The sequence below is a fragment of the Crotalus tigris genome, unplaced genomic scaffold, assembly GCF_016545835.1.
Source record: "Crotalus tigris isolate CLP2741 ecotype Arizona unplaced genomic scaffold, ASM1654583v1 scf7180000017611.44802233496:7321179, whole genome shotgun sequence".
Taxonomy (NCBI): Eukaryota; Metazoa; Chordata; class Lepidosauria; order Squamata; family Viperidae; genus Crotalus; species Crotalus tigris.
The window spans coordinates 6,348,110-6,366,115 of record NW_024096511.1 but is presented as its reverse complement, the minus strand read 5'-3'; the positions used below and the strand labels follow the sequence as shown (position 1 = coordinate 6,366,115).

General features: G+C 35.7%; 1 protein-coding gene across 4 annotated transcripts; it reads left to right on the top strand.

Annotated features, from left to right (window-relative positions):
* Positions 1 to 1,446: 1,446 nt before the first annotated feature.
* Positions 1,447 to 17,493, top strand: LOC120299955 (interaptin-like). Of its 4 annotated transcripts, XM_039325361.1 has the most exons (12): positions 1,447 to 1,631; positions 2,368 to 2,508; positions 3,089 to 3,179; positions 3,393 to 3,471; positions 4,203 to 4,317; positions 6,943 to 7,127; positions 8,626 to 8,780; positions 10,397 to 10,559; positions 12,299 to 12,457; positions 13,442 to 13,609; positions 14,366 to 14,450; positions 14,877 to 15,005. In XM_039325361.1, exons 2-11 carry the CDS (start codon positions 2,499 to 2,501, stop codon positions 14,399 to 14,401), a joined length of 1,161 nt encoding a protein of 386 aa, XP_039181295.1. In that variant the 5' UTR covers positions 1,447 to 1,631; positions 2,368 to 2,498; the 3' UTR covers positions 14,402 to 14,450; positions 14,877 to 15,005. The 4 variants fall into 4 exon arrangements, with proteins under 4 accessions (XP_039181295.1, XP_039181278.1, XP_039181268.1 ...); XM_039325344.1 differs by lacking the exon at positions 14,366 to 14,450 and having other exon boundaries at positions 1,453 to 1,631; positions 6,943 to 7,119; positions 8,618 to 8,780; positions 14,877 to 17,493; XM_039325334.1 differs by lacking the exon at positions 14,366 to 14,450 and having other exon boundaries at positions 1,463 to 1,631; positions 14,877 to 17,492.
* Positions 17,494 to 18,006: the final 513 nt, after the last annotated feature.

Here is an 18,006-nt window from a genome sequence, read left to right as displayed (position 1 = left end):
TCAGCTGGCTTTAGAAAACCCTGCAGCATTAAAGTTGAAACAGGTCATAGCTTTGATCTGCAGGGGAAAAAAATCTAACCTGGAGCTCAAGGCATATCTTAAAAATCCTTCTGAGTGATCTGGTACTTTGGCAGCATTTTTTATGTTAGCCAGATTGTGTATGCTGATTTCATCAACCTTAGGTAGGAAACTGAATGCCTGTTCCTTTGCAAGAATGCCTTTCACTCTTACCTGCTTTAAGAATGTGAGCCAGTTGCTCATCCCCCTTGTCCAGTTTTGTCAGTCTGGCTCTCTCCTGCGCTCTCTCCTCATTCTTTCAGGTTTGTTTCATCCATTGTAAAGACAAAAGCCAGACCAGACTCTGTCAGATGAAACTGCAATCCTTTAGACTGCTTGTATTCAGTTCATATAGGTAGTCCTTGACTTACCAATAGTTCATTTAATGACCGTTCAACATTACAAGGGCACTGAAAAATGGACTTATGACCATTTTTCACAATTACCCCTTTCCAGCATCCCCATGATCATGTGATCAAAATTCAGCTGCTTGGCAACTGGTTCATACTTATGACCGTTGCTGAGTCCCAAAGTCATGGGATCAGCTTTTGTGACCTTCTGACAAGCAAAGTTAATGGGGAAGCCAGATGCACTTAACGGCTGGGTGACTAATTTATCAACTGCAGTGATTCACTTAACAACTGTGGCAAGAAAGGTCATAAATGGAGCAAAACTCACTTAACAATGTCTCACTGAACCACAGAGGTTTTGGGCTGAATCGTGGTCGTAAGTCGAGGACTACCTAGTACTTTACTACTACTACTACTCGTCAAAGGTTTGCCGACTCTACCTGTACAGGGACCAGGCCTGAGTCGAGAGGAAAGGAGAAAGGCAAAACTCCGACGCTCCTTCGCCGTGATTCCATTGGCTCGGCTGCCCGAGGAACGGGGGGGGGGGCCGCGGGACGAAACTGGGAATCGGGAGGACCTGCCTTTTTTGCAACAACACCTGGAGGACGACCGGGGGCAGGGGGGACGAAATCTTGCAATTTCAAGGAATTCAAGAAATCCTGCAATTTTGCCAAGGAAACGGGCCTTCCATCCCTAGAGCGGTTGCGCCGGTGAGCCGCTTATGGAAGCCAGGCTTCGCGCTAAGAAAGAAGACGACGAACCTTTTCTGCGTCAGGAACGAGGAGCTTTGAGGCTTGTTTTGTTTTTGCAAAGGTCTTAAGAAAAGCGCGGCCACGGGGGTCGCAGTGAGAAAAACGCAGCATGAAACCTGCCCTCTTCCGTCAAAAACGAGTGCTTAGTTGTCTCTCTCTCTCTCTTCTCGCTTCTTCCTTCCCCCCTCCTCATTGCTTTTCTCCCAACTGGCACGCCCAGCCCTGCCTCCGCTTGCCGCCCTTTTGACGTTTTGGCTTCGGCTCAAAAAGAAAGTTGGCAAAGCTGTGCCTGGAGGTTGCCGCGGAAACGAAAGTGGCCCGTAGCTGCATTGCCCTTTTTTTTTGTTGGAGAGCTGAGCTTGTTCCAGAAAGTCCCAAGGGTGCTTTTTCAGGAGGCAACTGGACTTTCTTTTTTTTTCCTCTTTGAAGACGTTTCGCTTTTCATCCAAGAAGCTTCTTCAGCTCCAGAAAGGTGAGAGTTTTCTGGTCCTTTCTGTGCCGTTGCTTCCTGATTTTGAGCGACCCAAAGTGCTTCAGAAAACAGCTAGCTCACTTCTTGCGGTTAGTGGCAGGGAAGGCTGCCTCTGCTCTCTGTGAGAACTAATGGACGTCCGTGCCAAGAAAGTTGCGTCGTTAGCAACTGCCACAAATGAACCCTCTCTGAATGCATTTGCTCGTGCTGGGTTTAATAACCCCGCTCACTTATCACCTGTGATTAACAAACCTCAAACAACCGCAAAGGGAAAAATGGAGGGGGCAAAAGGCACGGTTTACCACAAATAAAATTATAAGCCACTTTAAGACTGAAGAGATTGGCCCGGTGCTTTGCTTTAGCTTAATGTAGCTTAACCACTGTGGTTTTGTAGACCAAGGGTCATGCATTTGCATCTGCGGGAGCCCGGCTTTCTAGTAATTATGATTCAATCTGTGTCTTGTAGCCTTTTTCCTGCCAGGGAGCTTAAAAATATAATCGGTGTACACGCACGGATCTTTTCTTCGGGTTTGGACTGGGCTGAAGTACTTGGGAATGAAATAAGAAAATATCGAATCCCAGAATAAATCTGCATAGCATATTAGGGCTCCTGGTGGAAAGATTTAAAATTGGATTATCATTTAATTACATTGGTATTAATTATTGCTTTAAATTAGCCTCAGTTGGCTTCTAAAATCTTCCTCTCAATAAAAGACATCTTCATTTTGTTTGACAGATGATGAGCAGAAATGGACACAAATTAGATTTTGAAAAATTGGCAACAGCAGGATAGTATAAAATATGAGTACTGATTACACTTGGACTACACTAGACTTTTAAATACTTGCTGACTTAAAACATAATTGTATGAATGATGGTGAGCAAATATACTGGCTTAACTTTTTAAAATACCAACAAGTTTAAAGTGAACAATCTTGCATTAGTTTTAGTAAAATGCCCTTTGAGGGATTGTTGTTGTTTTATTTTTAATTTATTCATTGTATTTATGTATGTATGTATGTCAGATAATGGACGTGTTTTTTCCCCAAGCCTATTTAAACTCAGTTACTGATAATTGACCCAGTACCTACACTGGAAATCATTTCCAAGCTTCCTTTACCCGTTCTCTAAATCAAGGGTTCCCAACCAGGGATGCGAGATGATATTCCAGGGGGTGCGAAAACTTGGGTTTTCAAAATTATAGTGTATATGCATAATTTGTTGCCGTTATTTCAAACTTTTGTAAGGGGTGCGAGAATATATCAGAAGCGTTCTAGGGGTGCGGGTATAAAAAAGTTTGGGAACCATTGCTTTAAGTAATACTTTCTAACATTACTTTTGAGCTTCCATCCTGTCACTGTAAGAGATAAGTACCGTATAAGAGTAAAACTTTTTTTTAAAAAATCATAAGAAAAGCAACTTTATAATTATATGTTTCATTTTATTTTTGCCTTTAGAAATGGAAAATACATCATTAAGCATAGAATCTGAATACATAAAGAATCTTCAACAGCAAATTTATTTCCTTGAATTGGAAGCTAAGTTTCTATATCCTATGTATTTCTGACTATGGTTAACTAAAACCTAGGAATTTAAGAATAATAAGGATAGGATATTCAAAATATTATTTGTAATATTGGAATTAAATATTTTATTAATGTGGAAACTGAATGAGAATTGGACAGCTATTTTCTATTTTAAATTTTAATTAAAGTTATTTAGTTAATATTTCATCCTTTTGCCTTAACTTTTTATTATTACTCGTGAGCAGACTAAAAAAGCAATTAATACTCAGCCTCTCCTTGCATGTGAAATGGAACATATGACACAAAATCTACAGGTAATTTTTAAGTCTTTTTGACAAACAATGCCAAAGTAATTCTTTGCATATTTACTTAGTGGGTTATCATTAGAGGAAAATAAAAAGGCTACTGTAGCTTCTTCCAGCAGTTTAAGAATGTATTTGTCAATTGAGGACTTGCTGTCAAAAATGAACACATAAGGAAAACAGGAGGCTAACAAATGCATTTGAAATATATATATACAGGTAGTCCTCAATTTACAACCAATCACTTAGTGACCAAAGTTACAATGGAACTCTCCAACCAATCATATGACCCAATTCTGAGATTATGACATGACCACATTTTGGATGCTTGGCAACTGGCCCACATATGCAATGCCTTGTGGTCACATGATCACTATTTGTAACATTTTTTTTCTGGAAACTGGCATTTACTTTTTGTTTTTGGAAAAAACGGCCATAATAAACAATGAATTTGGTTAATGACTGCTGCATGTGGTTAACAACCACCACAAAAAAGGTTGTAAAATTGAGTCTGATTATTTGATGACCCACTTTACAACTTTCATAACTTAAACTAATTGCTAGGCCCAATTATAATCACAAGTCAGAGTACTTGTATGAAAATATTTTTCAATATTACAATATGTGTAAAATCCCAATTTATTGGAACATGCGTTTAAAATAAACTCTTTAAGATACTGAACTTTTCTGTTCTTTCAGTGTAAATATAATTTTATAAGTCACAGTATTTTATTTTTTTATAGACATTACAGTTTAAGGCTGATGGCCTTGAACTGGAGCTGAAGCGAAAGAAAGATGGTTTAAACATGCTGAAGATGGAAAGAAATCAACTTAATAGCCAAATCAGTATGGTTAATGGTAATATTTTTTTCAGCATTTTCAAAATGATATAGATTTGGTGCTATCTGTTCCCATAGTACTATTTTTTTAATTTAATAAACATTTGGATTTTTTTGTTGACTTCTAATTTCTGGGGGGAAAAAACTCTGAAAATTTTATTGCAAATCATTTCCATTACACTGCAAAAAAAAAAAAAAACACAAAAAAACCCTCCAAACTCCCCTACTGAAATCACTAAATAATACCATTGTAGCTAGGGAAAAAAGATGTTGTATATTCCAAGCTATGGTATTATTCTTTTGCAATGAGAAATAGCCGAAGAATAAGAAACTCTGCTAAAACCATCCAAGATACTTGAACTTCTAATAAATTCTAATAATTATTGTGCTTTAAAAAAAAGTTGTAGTCTAGATAATAGTATTGTAATCACTCTTTCCTCTGTAAGGTGTGCAGCATCATGAATTTATCACCAAGGCTTAGCCTTAGTAAAGGCATGCTAAAGATTATTTTAAAGAGCTAGTATTTTCAATATCTATATGCTTATGTTATTTAGCAAATAGAAATATGTATTTAAACAGACAATAAAGCCAAACAGCAAATATAGAAAGGAAAAGCAGACAAAGACAGATTTTTAATCTCACTCTAAATTCATAACATAAGATACATCATTCCAGTATTATATAGCTTGTTGAAACTGTTGACTGCTAACAATAACCATTTAAAAAAGATAAATAATATTTAAGCTTCAGATGACTGGTTTTTTTAAAAAAATAGCACCATCCTGTGGTAACTTTGTATATTATTGCTTTAAATAATATCTTCAGGAAATAGGTTTTTTTTTCTTGTTTTCAATTAAGCGAAACAAAAATGTTAAAATAAAATATTAATGTGTTGAATAACTGATTATAATTAGTCTCCAAAAGGCAGTTCAAATTCAGAAAGTGGATGAAGAAAAAATCTGTTCCCTTGATATCTAAGTAATATAGTCTTGTTTGTTGAATCTTTGGGTTTAGAAAAGAGGGAGCCTTATTAAAGCTTTCCTCTAGAGTAGGGGTGTCAAACTGCCGGCCTGTGGGCTGGTTGCACCATACGGAGACCGCACCCACTCCAGCTCCGGCAATGCAAAAAAGTCGCGATACATCGTGACATGTCACATGACATGGTGAGTTTAACACCTATGCTCTTGTCTAGAGCATGGGTGTCAAATTCGATCGCGTCATGTGATATATCGTGATGTATCACAATGTTTTTTGTGTTTGTGGAGCCGGAGTGGGCCTAGCCTGGATATGAGGCATCTGCCTGTGGACTGCCAGTTTGACACCCCTGCTTAGCCAGAATCAGTCTACAAGCAAGTCAGATGTTACTGACAATCGTGTGTCAGTTTCAGAAGAAATTGAGAAAAATAGTGTTCTAAGTGGTGGCATTGTACTTGTGTTATAAATCAGCAGCTATTCCGGTAAACTTGAAAAGCTTATTTAACCATGATTTATTAACTAATCCACAATTATCAGAACTTAAATATCACACCTAGATTCAAATATACAAACCAAATTGTAACTTAGAATGATATATAGATGTAAACATAAGACACTAGATGAATAGCACCTTGGCCGCCATATTTTGTAACAATTGACCCTTTGAATTGTTTTCAAAGGTAATTCTGAATATAGTAATCTAACTGATGTGGTCATAGGGCACAAGTTATGGTTGCCAAGATATTCTGGTCCAGATATGTTCAACTGGCATATTCAGTTGAACAAAATATCCCAAACACAACGTCGAGAGTTCTGTGGTGAGAGGTTTTTCCATGGACCAGAGCGGGGTATGATTTCATGTGCTCCCTGCATCCCACAAATGAGGCTTTGCTTGTTTGCGCCGCCCGGTTTCTAACATGCCATGGATTGGTGCCGGTCCACGGACCGGGGGTTGGGGACCCCTGGTCTAGGGGATGGCTGTACACAAGGTGGAATTTCTCAAACAAGGTTGGATTGAGAGATGGCTTCTTCAAAAGAGGATGCAGCATCAATTCTTTCAAGGCTAGAAGCCCCACACTCTTTCTAAAAGAAGCTTTAGCCATTCACCGCACCCCTTGCCTATCTAAAGAAACCTAAAAAGAGATGGAACTAAATCACAGATAGGGTATTTATATTACAGATAATAAATTTTTCTATTTTGTTGATATTGTTGAGGCACCAACAGGTTCTGGCCTGTAATATAGCAAGGTTGCATCAAACAACCTTGTGGATTTCCATGATTTATTGATTATACCCACCACCATGTAAGAATCATTGGTTAGTACCAACACAGGTGTTTTTCAGCTGCTATAGGATCTTTTTTTTTTTTCTGCAACAGTCTACCATAGCTATTCTTATGAAATCAATCAGACAAAACATCCAGCTTAGTAATTTCTTTCACTATGAATAGATAAGATAGGCAGTGCGCAAAATAAATTATTTATTCATGATAAAATGTTTTTGTCCATGGATTCCATCTCTAATTTGTACTAAATTTTTTGAAGTTTTGAGTTAATTTAATCTACAACTATGTTAATCTGATCACAGTTGGAGTGAGCTTTTATTAAAAGTATGAAAAGCATTACTTATCTTATGCAGGCAAGAATTTCATTATAAATTCTACTTTCAGAACAGCATTTAAAAGAGAAACAGGGTTTGGTAGAGGAAATCAGACAATGGAAGAGAGAGAAAGCAGAGAAAGATGAGCAAATCTCTGCAAAACACATTGAGATCTCATACGCTAAGCAGCAAATGGAAGAGCAACAAATTAATCTGAAAAACAAAGAACAAACTATCCTCATGCTAAAAACAAAGGTATTGGTTATTTTATTCATAATTTATTACCAGTCCTAATATATTTGATCTTTTTTATCCCCCCAAAAGTAATGTATACAAAGGATTAAGAGGTGGGAGACTTTATTCTATATTTCACCTACATAATAAGGGTATGCATTTATATGCATGCATAATGGCCATCATTGTTTCTGTGCATCTCTCAAGCCCTCTGAGGTTGGCAAACTTGGGAAACAGGAACCAGTTGGATTTCTGGAAAGATGTTTATTGTGAATAATGTATTGTAGTGAGGAGTGGGAATAGACTGGGATGCTGAGGAGCAAGCTGGACTATCTCAACAGCAGTGGACAGAGTGAGATATGGTGGGGATCTAAGGGTGATCATACTCTCAGACACTGGGTTTGCTGTTTGCTGTTCTGTTGTCCATTTCTTGTTTTCCACCCTATGTGCCAGGCTATCAGATCTTAGGAGTTCTGGAGTTCTGCTTTGTTTTTGAATGCCAGGTTGATATATAACGAAAGCAAAAAAGCATTTCTTGCGTAGGATTCCTTCTACTTCATGTCATCAATGTTCAGAGGTACTTTTTGACTAGGGAAGAAACATTCCTCTAAACACACAAGGTTCCTTTACAGTCTTCTATCTAAGACAATTAGAAGAAAAGACTTTCCTCACAAATCCATTGAAAGCAAATTCTGACATCTGTTGTGGTCCATCATATTCTATTGTTGCTACACATTTTTTCCTTGCCTATATAAACAAGTCTATTCTTCCTCCCCTTCTGCAATACTGCAAGTCATGGAACAAATGTTGAGAAATGTGACAAGAGAAGCAGTACATATTCTGCCTCTTCTGAGATTTCGCCAAATCATCATTAAGAGAGTTGTTAGAAGAGAAAATATTTTAGTTCTTTGATAAGTCAGATAGCACACACTATATATAGCAGGGGTGTCAAACTGCTGGCCCACGGGCTGGATGCATCACGCAGAAGCCGTGCCCACCCCATTGCCGGCAATGGCAAAACTGTCCCGATATGTTGCACGACGTCACGTGATGTCGCGAGTTTGACATATGTGCAAGAGTATGCAAGACTCCTAGGATCCATGGTAGCAACATATTATCTTATTTTCTAAACTGAACTGGGCACATAATACCAAACATATCTCCTTGGAGGTTTTGTATAAACAAAATGCAATCCTGTATTTTCCTCTCTCACTTCAGGGATATCTCAGAGTTGTTATCCTGGAAAAACAGATAGCATTATGATGAAACCTATCTAGATATTCCTGCTAAAAAGCTTCCTTCCTTCCTTCCTTCCTTCCTTCCTTCCTTCCTTCCTTCCTTCCTTCCTTTCTCCCTCCCTCCCTGACAGGTTCATAAAAGTTATTTCTAAAGACCCAATTTTACATATATGAGTATTTATTCCATGAATCTTGTTCAGTGAGGAAATGTCTCTTAACTATTTTTGAACTACAGTTCTGTAGAATATTTATCTGCTACCACATGTTATATTTAAACAAAGGTGACTCAACAGTTGGAACGGCAAAAGGCAACGGAGTTGCAGCTTTCTGAAAAGAAAAAGGAATGCTTGGAAGTGCAGTCTGCAGTACATGAATTGGAAGAAAAAATCCTTAAGAAAACAGCAGCAATGCATGAGCAAATTACTCATGAATTACGGTACTAATTAATGAATTTTGGAGAAAATGAAGGCTAGGTAAACTAATACCATATTCAATCTTACAAGTATTTATAAATGGTGCAAACCCATACTTAAATTATTAATTTGTGATAGTATTAGTGCTTGAAGCGTAGAAAAAATATTCATTAATGGTTCCTCCCAATGGATTTAGCATATTGAGGTTTTTGTCTGGAGACTTGAGTAAGGAAACTATGTAAATGTTTGGAATGAAACTTTTCGAGTAAAACTCTATAATTACAGAATTCTCTTCTGAGACTATCACATTTTAATTTTTTTGTGATGGTATTTATTTATATGACTGGCAAAGGAAATGTGTTTCAGGGAGTTCTGAATCTGATTATATTATGTTCTAATTATTAATCTATGAAGCTCTGTTTTTTTGTTTTATTGATTTTATTTTTGATATTATTGATGTGCCTTATTTAATAGCTTTTGTATTTTAATTAGTGTGAAGCTGCTTCAGCATTCATTGATTAAAAAAGTTATATATATATGTGTGTGTGTGTGTGTGTGTGTGTGTGTGTGTGTTTTCTGAGGTTTTCGTGGGTATTTGTATGTAGGTCTTTGGTTGTTCGGGTTTTCTCCCACATAAAATTGGAAGTGTCTTGGCAACGTTTCGACGAAGTCTCATTCGTCATCTTCAGGCTGGTGTTTTCAGCTTCGTGCTTTGCTGCTCAAAGCACGAAGCTGAAAACACCAGCCTGAAGATGACGAATGGAGACTTCGTCGAAACGTTGCCAAGACACTTCCAATTTTACGCGGGAGAAAACCCGAACAACCAAAGACCTACATATATATATATATATATATATATATATATATATATATATATATATATATCCTTAATGGTTATACATTAAGGATATATATATATATATATATATATATATATATCCATCCAAATTTCTTTTTCTGACAAAGAATTAAAGAATTAAATTGGGAGACTAAGATGGCCATTCCGAGCTCATTCTGCTCTCTTCAGTTAGCCACACCCTTTATGGGATTCGAACCTGGGGTGGAGAGATCTCTTATAAGCCTTGATAACCTACTTTCTTACTCATTGATCGTGTGATAGGGCCATTCTTCCTGACTGACCGTAATTGCCTTAACTGTCCCGCCTCCCCTTGTTTGCACTCCAGTTCCACAACTTCTCTCCCTCCCCTCCTTATCCATCTTCTCCTTCCTGGTGTTGTTGCCATTGGTGTGCCTTCTAGCCACTAGAAACTAGGTTATCAAGGCTTATAAGAGATCTTTCCACCTCCAACACTTCACTCTGAAGATGCTGACAGTGGATCAGCAAAAGCTAAGTTTGTTTTAGTATTGTAAATAATTGCTTTTATTGTTTTAAATTTTTTAACAATAAACAGCTGGTTCATATTCCTCCCGGAGTTTGAGGAATGTATATTATTGAATTTATATAAATTCATTTTCCCAACCTAGTTACATGTGTCATGCATTTCTGTCTTCTTCAACAATAGACAATTGTCATAATCAGAATTAGGGACAATGAGAATTGTGGCCTAGGGCATTAGGTTGATAGCAAATTGTGGAGGATACATTTAGATCGATATTCTCATATTTTTAATTACTGTAGGAATGAGATATCTTTTCTGTACCATCAAATTCGTGAGCGGGAGCTACTGGCAGAACAGGATCGTCTCTTACGAAGTAAAATAGCGGATGATTATGCAGCTTTGACCAAGGAAAATAATCTCTTGCAATCCAGGTTTTTGGAACTTGTCAAACAAAGGGACATTGTAAGAAAAATAACAATCTCATCCACAATAAGAGTATACATATCTGATTGACAGTATGTGAGGAAATATACTGGCTTCTACCGCTTTTGATATATATTTTTTTAAAGTGTGCTTCTGTTCTAAGTAGGCCAGTTGAATATTCATTCTACTTTTTCCTCTCAAGGGACAAAATTTTGCCTACATTTTGTAGACATTTGTGTCATGCAAATGATGTTAATGCTTAAATAATTCTCTACTATAAAAATAAAGGAAAATATAGTATTTTTAAATAATAAAGCTATATGGTCAGAATGATCTAAACACTAGGATACAAGAAGAGTTGGTTAGGGATGTAAGGACTTGCAAACATTCAAAGTGATCACTTTGAAAACAAAGTGATGTTTTCAAAAGACAAAAATCCTACACTAGGATCTCAGTGGGAAGATTATTATACAAGATGAAGAATGCTCTTTTCTCTATTAATTAATATTGCTAACTAGGAACTGCAGCATAGTAAAATGGGATCAAAAGATAAAGACTGGATGAGCCTGCCTAACAGAGGAACTAACTTAAAGTAAATTTAGTTTCTCACATTCATACATTTTACTTTTGAAGAGGAAAAATCTCATCAGCGCATCCCCCGATGACATAATACATCACATTTTGCTCACTGTCACCTTTTTTTTACTCTGTCTTGGTCAGAATTCTGCCAAGTACCTTTCTGGGCACAGTTAATAAATGTATTTATTTATTTAATTTGTCTAGCTGCCCATTTCAGATCAATAAAATTAAAGATTATGTATTAGCTTTTTCTATATATAACCAATCACTTCTAATCACTGGGGATTATTGTGCTGTTTTTGCAAATATTAAACAACTTGCATAACCATTCTATTACAAAACCAGACCTTTATATTTCTTCAAGTGCCCCAACTGCAATAGCAACTTTACTGTTTTTTGAAAGCATTTAGACTTTTTTACTATTTTTTTTCTGGGACACTAGCATTTATAACATTTATTTGTTTGATATTTTATTATAATTCTCATGTAAATCTCTAAAATGCTTATTCCAGCATTCCCTCACTTCAATTTCATCTCCAATTATTTCATCATGTTATTTACTTTCCTGGAAGCTCCTTGTTTAGCCTTTCACTCCTGTTTTTTTTTCTTCATTTCCATCAAAATTACCCTGTCTTTTTGCCTCTTCTACTCTTGACTGTTTTTGACTACATTCTTTGAAATGATATTTTTCTTTATAAAGACATGATGCAATATTATATATATGATTGTAATCTTTCATCCTAATGTTTTGCATTAGTTGTCCTCTTATATGCATACATTTTATGATTTTATAGATTTTATTCATACACATCTTTTACCAAAATCACCTTTCTCACATTTAGAATGTCTCAATTCCCTTTCACTATGAACAAACAATTATTTTGCCATGTATACACACGAATGGATTTATTGAAAAGAACCCAACCTCTCTTAATGTTCCCATTCTTGGGTTTCAAAATGATTCAGTCACTTTTTCTGTACTCCCTCACTTTATTTTCACCCATCCATGCATATTGCTTACCTCTTTTTTCTGGATTGCAATTCATTTCCCAAAACTTCATCTAATACAGAAAATTGCTTGCTGCAGGGCTCCATTATTTTATATAGCTCTAAATATCTTGGGTTGACTGGTGTGCTTTTTTAAAAAATGTACGTTTCCTTTGAAACTTCATGAATAGCTCACATTTCCTTATTTGTAGGAAAAAGTTCTCAAGGAAGAAGTGTATACAACCCATTCAGCGAGCATTGTTCAGTTTCTGACAGTGAAAGATCAGGAAGAGCATCTGCAACGTGAGATTAAGAGATACCAAGACCTTCTGGAGCAAGAAATGAGCACCTTCCAGGAACTTGAAGATAAGGTTGAATGACTGCATAAAAACAAGAGTTATACTGCCTGTTAAAAAAAAAATAGCAAAATCAGCATTAGGCCAATTCAGATATCACAACAAAATGTGTATGATCTTGTATAGGACTTAAAATATGACTTTATACAACTAGCAATCAATTCCTTATTTATTTGTGTAGAGAACAGCACAGGAATCATTCCTTGTGTCTTTAGTAAATAAAATACTTCAGTGTGATGGGAAATGGGTGCCTGACATTTTGCTGCTACCAGCTAAGCAGGGCTATTATGCTAAATGATCACTAATTGGATGTGTTATAAAGCAGACCTAGTTTGAACTTAATGGTTAACAAATGCAGATCCTTACCCGTATTTGTATATGTAATGGTAATACAGGAACATGATGCATACTGGTAAGTACTTAAAGATAAAGTGTAAAGATAACCCAGCATTTAGTTCAGTGACAGTCTGTGCATATCAAATCCTGCACTAGCGCTTAGTCATTTTTTAAACAATATCCTTTTAAAGCAATTAGAAGCATTTTCAGAGAATAACAGATGGGTGCAACTGAGTCAAAACATTCATTTCCTACGGCTGATTTTTCCTTTGCTTTTGTGTTACAAAGAAGCCAGATGCTTGAAAACATCTAGTTCTCTTCTAAGGTTCAACATCACGCCAATATTATATTCTTCACAGATTGCTTGTTTCTGATACTTAGTCAATAACTTTTGATCTTCAGAGGGTCCATTATTCTCATGATCAATATTCAAGTCCTTTGATGGAATGGGGAAGCAGGAGGCAGGCCTTCTGATGGCATCAGAAAGATAGGGAGGTTGCTCATCCAAGGTTTTTTTTTATTGATTTTCTCTAGATCTTCCCTTGTATTTTTTTTTTCTCTGTTGTAGTGATGTACATCAACTAAACAATTATGGCATTTTTATTTTCATATGTTTACATTTCTGCTCCCTGGTTTTTTATTTCTGTTGCTGATTTATTCTAGATTAGCATGCTAGAAAAAAGAAGCACAACTGTTGATTTAAATATTGCAACATTAAGCAGCCGAATAGCTGAAGTTAGAGCTATGCTAGAAAAAGAAGAACAAGACAACATCGAACTAAAAAGAGAGAATTCTCTGCTAATTGATTTTGCATCTAATCTAAAAAAGCAGGTGATTTCTTTTATCATTTGTGAAAAGAAATTGTGGACAATAAAGAACATCTGTAATCAAATTAGAATGCTATGGAAATACTATTCTTACATGTACATGTGCATGCACATATGTATACGCCTTGCATTCACATGCACACACTACTTATAAATAATCTGGATATGTTGTGGCATGAGATTTTATATAAATTCCACTTAAGAGGATATAGGAATTAGATAATGGTATGGTGAAATTGCATGAAAATACTTAAATCACAGAGGAATTGATGCAGAAGCTATTATTATATCAAAATATTTCACAATCTACCCAAAAAGATAAAGGTATGGATGCTTAAAAACAAAAGTAGTATTTTGTATTGTATTGTATTTTAAGTTTTTGTACTAATTTACATTTCATATAAATTTTATCAAAATTAAATTTACCTGCAAATATAATCTCTTTTCCTATGCTAGTCAGTTGAAGAATAGAGCTATGCTTTGTTTTTTTTAAGGTCTCTCTCTGAATCTGTGTTTTTGAAAACATCCAAAGTAATTTAGTTAATGAAACCATCTGTAACGTACTGGAGAAAGTGTTAGGGTTTGCAGATTTTGAAACAAGTACATGACAAAAGGGAGAAAAAATAAAAAGGATAAATTATATTTTGCTATTAATTTATGAGGAGTTTAGTTATTACTATAAAATCAAACTATCCATTTAAGTTAAAAATGCTGTTTATTAATGGAATTACAGCCCGGATCATCTCTTCTTTTTTTTAAGAAAAAAAAAATAGCGCAAGGATCCTGTCTGGATTAGGATTAATTTGAAGGATAAGGAAATAATCTTTTCTACTCAATGACTGAAGGTATCATTCACCAGTTTAGCTCTTTCCCCTTGTTCTGATACAGTTTGATTTCATACACACAGCAATTGGAGTACAAATCTAAATCTAGTCAAAATCCTGTCTAGTTTCCATTATTGCAAAATACTTTGGGAGAAGCTCATAGTATCCTTTGTGTAAATTGTTATGACAGAATACAACAACTGACAGAACTTGTTCTCTTATACTGTTTTCTTGCTGAAAATCATTATTTTTACAATGCTGTCATTGGACCACAAAAAGTACTATTTGCAGCAAGAATAGCTGCATTTGAAGCAAATGACAAGTTAAAGACAGAACAATTAAGAAATATAGTGCAGGCACCTTATGCTTTCTCCTTTGGTTGGGTAAAGTAGGTTGGCCTTAAGAAGAATGTATTTTTACATAATTTTCATATTTTTATATCTTCAGCTTGCTGGAAAAGAAAACAGTCTACTGGAGGCATCAAATAAGGTGTTGGACCTGGATGAAGCAATTTCAGCATTAAAAATGAAGCATACATTACATCAATCTCTTCAATCAGACAAATGGGACAAAATCTATAAAATGGCAAATTCCATGAAGAAACTCAGCAATTCAATGGTGGATATTATTGATAGAATAGGAAAAGAATAATTGAGATGTTTTAATGAGCTTTGATTTTATATAGGAAATGTTGAATTATGTATGATTTCATAGAACCTGAAGAATTATTCTTGAAGCATGTCAATTTAGTCATGTTAATTATTCTTTGAAACATGACTGTACACAGAAGGAAGATGCAGTGGTATATGGGAATGACTTTGGGAGGTAGGAGGAAAACCCATAGAAGACCCACTTGATCTAGTCAAATAAGCAATGGTCAGATAAACAGCTGAGCTCTCAGAAAGAATGGGGGCATGGCACATTTTAGAAGAGACTCTTTCTAGTTTCTTGAGGTGTAAAGAGAAGGTGGGGGAGATGTACATTCAGGTTCACAAAATTCTGTAAATTTAACCTTACAATAAAGATGGAATTGGTATTTCTAGGTATGCTTCCTGTCTGGACTATCTTACAAGGCTGAAATAAGATGACTTTGAAATTTAAACTTTCGAAAGCAATTATAAACCTAAGCATAATCTATACTCACTTTGTAAATATTTGTACATTTAATTATTGCTGGTGGAACAATCATTTAGACCATCTTTAAAAATAATTATAATAGCTGGGGGACAATTGATTTGGGGACATGAAATTGTTCTTTTACCAAAGGACAATATTTCCTTAAAAAAGAATGTCTTTTATTTAATAGATTTTTTAAATGTTAACTATTAAAGCAGAAAAGGTATACATGAAGTAAGTATCTGGTCTTTGTGGCAGAAATGTGAAGAAAGAAAATCTTTTCATACTTCCATCAAGCTATAGAAACTGAAGCAGCAAATATATTCTGCTGCATTATAGGATAATAGGTACCCAGCAGCATTTATTTTACCTTGTACCCTTATATTTATACATAAGATTTTAAACCATTTTACAGAAATTTAAACATTCGGTAATCTTTTTTAAATTATTGTTATGTCATCTAGTCTTAAGTGTATCATGTTAAGATTCTTTTTTATAGTGATGGTGATTTCTTTCACTTAGAAAGAGTTCTTGCACTTACACAATCAATTTTAAACACATTCTTTTTCATTTCAGAATTGTGTGTGTGTGTGTGTGTGTGTGTGTGTGTGTGTGTTTGTGTCTTAAAGTATGTGTTTGTAAATACATTTCCAAGTTTTCAGGTCCAGTTTTTTCTCAATATTGAACTATGTGGCAATCATATCTTCAGTGATCCTTCTACAGTTGTTAAATGCATTTCATTTCTAGGTATGGGAAATGCATCCACAATCTTACTTTCTGAAATAATTTGCATAACAGTTTCTCTTTTGTGGCATGGGGAAAATTACAAAAGGGTCAACCCATCCAAGAAAGCCATTAATAATTTCTATTCGTGGGTAAATTCATACAGCTGTTTTGTGAGCAAATTTCAGTGAAGTAATTTCAGATGCCTAAAGTGAGTATTTTGGATAGCTTAGAAAGAAAGAAACTATGAAAAGAAAAAATTATGGCACCATATAAATTTTGTAACTTAGCAGGTTTCTTTACCTTCTTAGTCTTAACTTTAAAACCATCTGACTATACAGAAAAGGTGTTAAAAATATTATCTCAGAAGTTAGAAGTCATAATCAAGGAAAACATTTATGCTATATTTATAAGATATCACTACATAGTTTACTATGTAGTTTACTATGTAGTACACCATAGTTCATATTTACTAAGCTATAATATAGTATATCTGTTTGGGGATTAGCATAATCTATCATCCCAACCACTATAGTTTTGTGAACCGTATTTTAGTATGATTTATTATAAATAAGCCACATGTACTATATCATTTAATACTTAATGCATGTATGAACCTCTGTTCCACAAATTCAAATTTAGTTCAGCTTCTAGAAATGGATTTGTAGAAAGTGCTTAGATATACAATCTATGAAAAGGCAAGGCAATAATATTTGGGTATTTTTGCTGAAAAACAGTGCCACAGAGTAAGAAGGTAACCACATGAAAACAACGCAGCAGCAGCAACAACAAGGAACACTTAAAACTGCCTAACAGACTTAAGATTGAATTAGCAGCAGCAATTTGTATAACTGAGCAAAGGAAAGCTCCATTGAACCAAACTGCTTACGCTAAGCTTCAAGCAGATAAAGCAGGCATGTCAAACTCGCAACGTCACGTGACATCGCACAATGTATCGGGCAGGTTTTGCCATCGCCTGCAATGGGGTGGGCGCAGCTTCCATGTGATGCGTCTGACCTGCGGGCCGGCAGTTTGATACCCCTTAGGTAAAGGCAGTGTGGAATTTAGATTTGATGAGCCCCTTATTAAAAAGTTACATCACAAAGGTACGTATCAAAATAGAACCTTGTCACCACCCCAATTGAAAACATACAGTGCATTCAGAAAATAGACCCTCTTCACTTTTGTCAATTTGTTATGCTGCAGTCTGATTCTACAGTTGTTGAAATTCATTTTTTTCTCAATCTACACTCAGTACCCCATAATGACAAAGAAAGTCTGTAAATGTATTAAAAAGAAAAAACTGAAATATCACATTAGCGTTAGTATTCAGACCCTTCACTTGGTACTTTGTTGAAGCACCTTTGGCAGCAATTACAAGTTCGAGTCTTTTGGGTATGACGTGACAAGGTTTGCACACCTGGATTGGGAGATTTTCTGCCATTCTTCGTTGCAAATCCTCTCAAGTTCAGTCAGGTTGGATGGTGACCCTCAGTGGACAGCCATTTTCATATCCCTCCAGAGATGTTCCATAGGGTTCAAGTCAGGACTCTGGCTGTGCCAGTCTAGGACATTCATAGAGTTGTCCCTAAGCCATTCCTGTGTGCTTAGGATCGTTGTCATGTTGGAAAGTGAACCTTCAGCATAGTCTGAGGTTGAATGCTGTGGAACAGGTTTTCATTGAAGATATCTCTGTACTTTACTCCATTCAGCTTTCCCTCAACCTTGACCAGTCTCC

Coding starts and splice junctions, on each gene's coding strand:
- LOC120299955 (XM_039325344.1), top strand. Junction 8,781..10,396: donor CAAATTACTCATGAATTACG/GTACTAATTAAT, acceptor TAATTACTGTAG/GAATGAGATATCTTTTCTGT. Junction 13,610..14,876: donor CATCTAATCTAAAAAAGCAG/GTGATTTCTTTT, acceptor TTATATCTTCAG/CTTGCTGGAAAAGAAAACAG.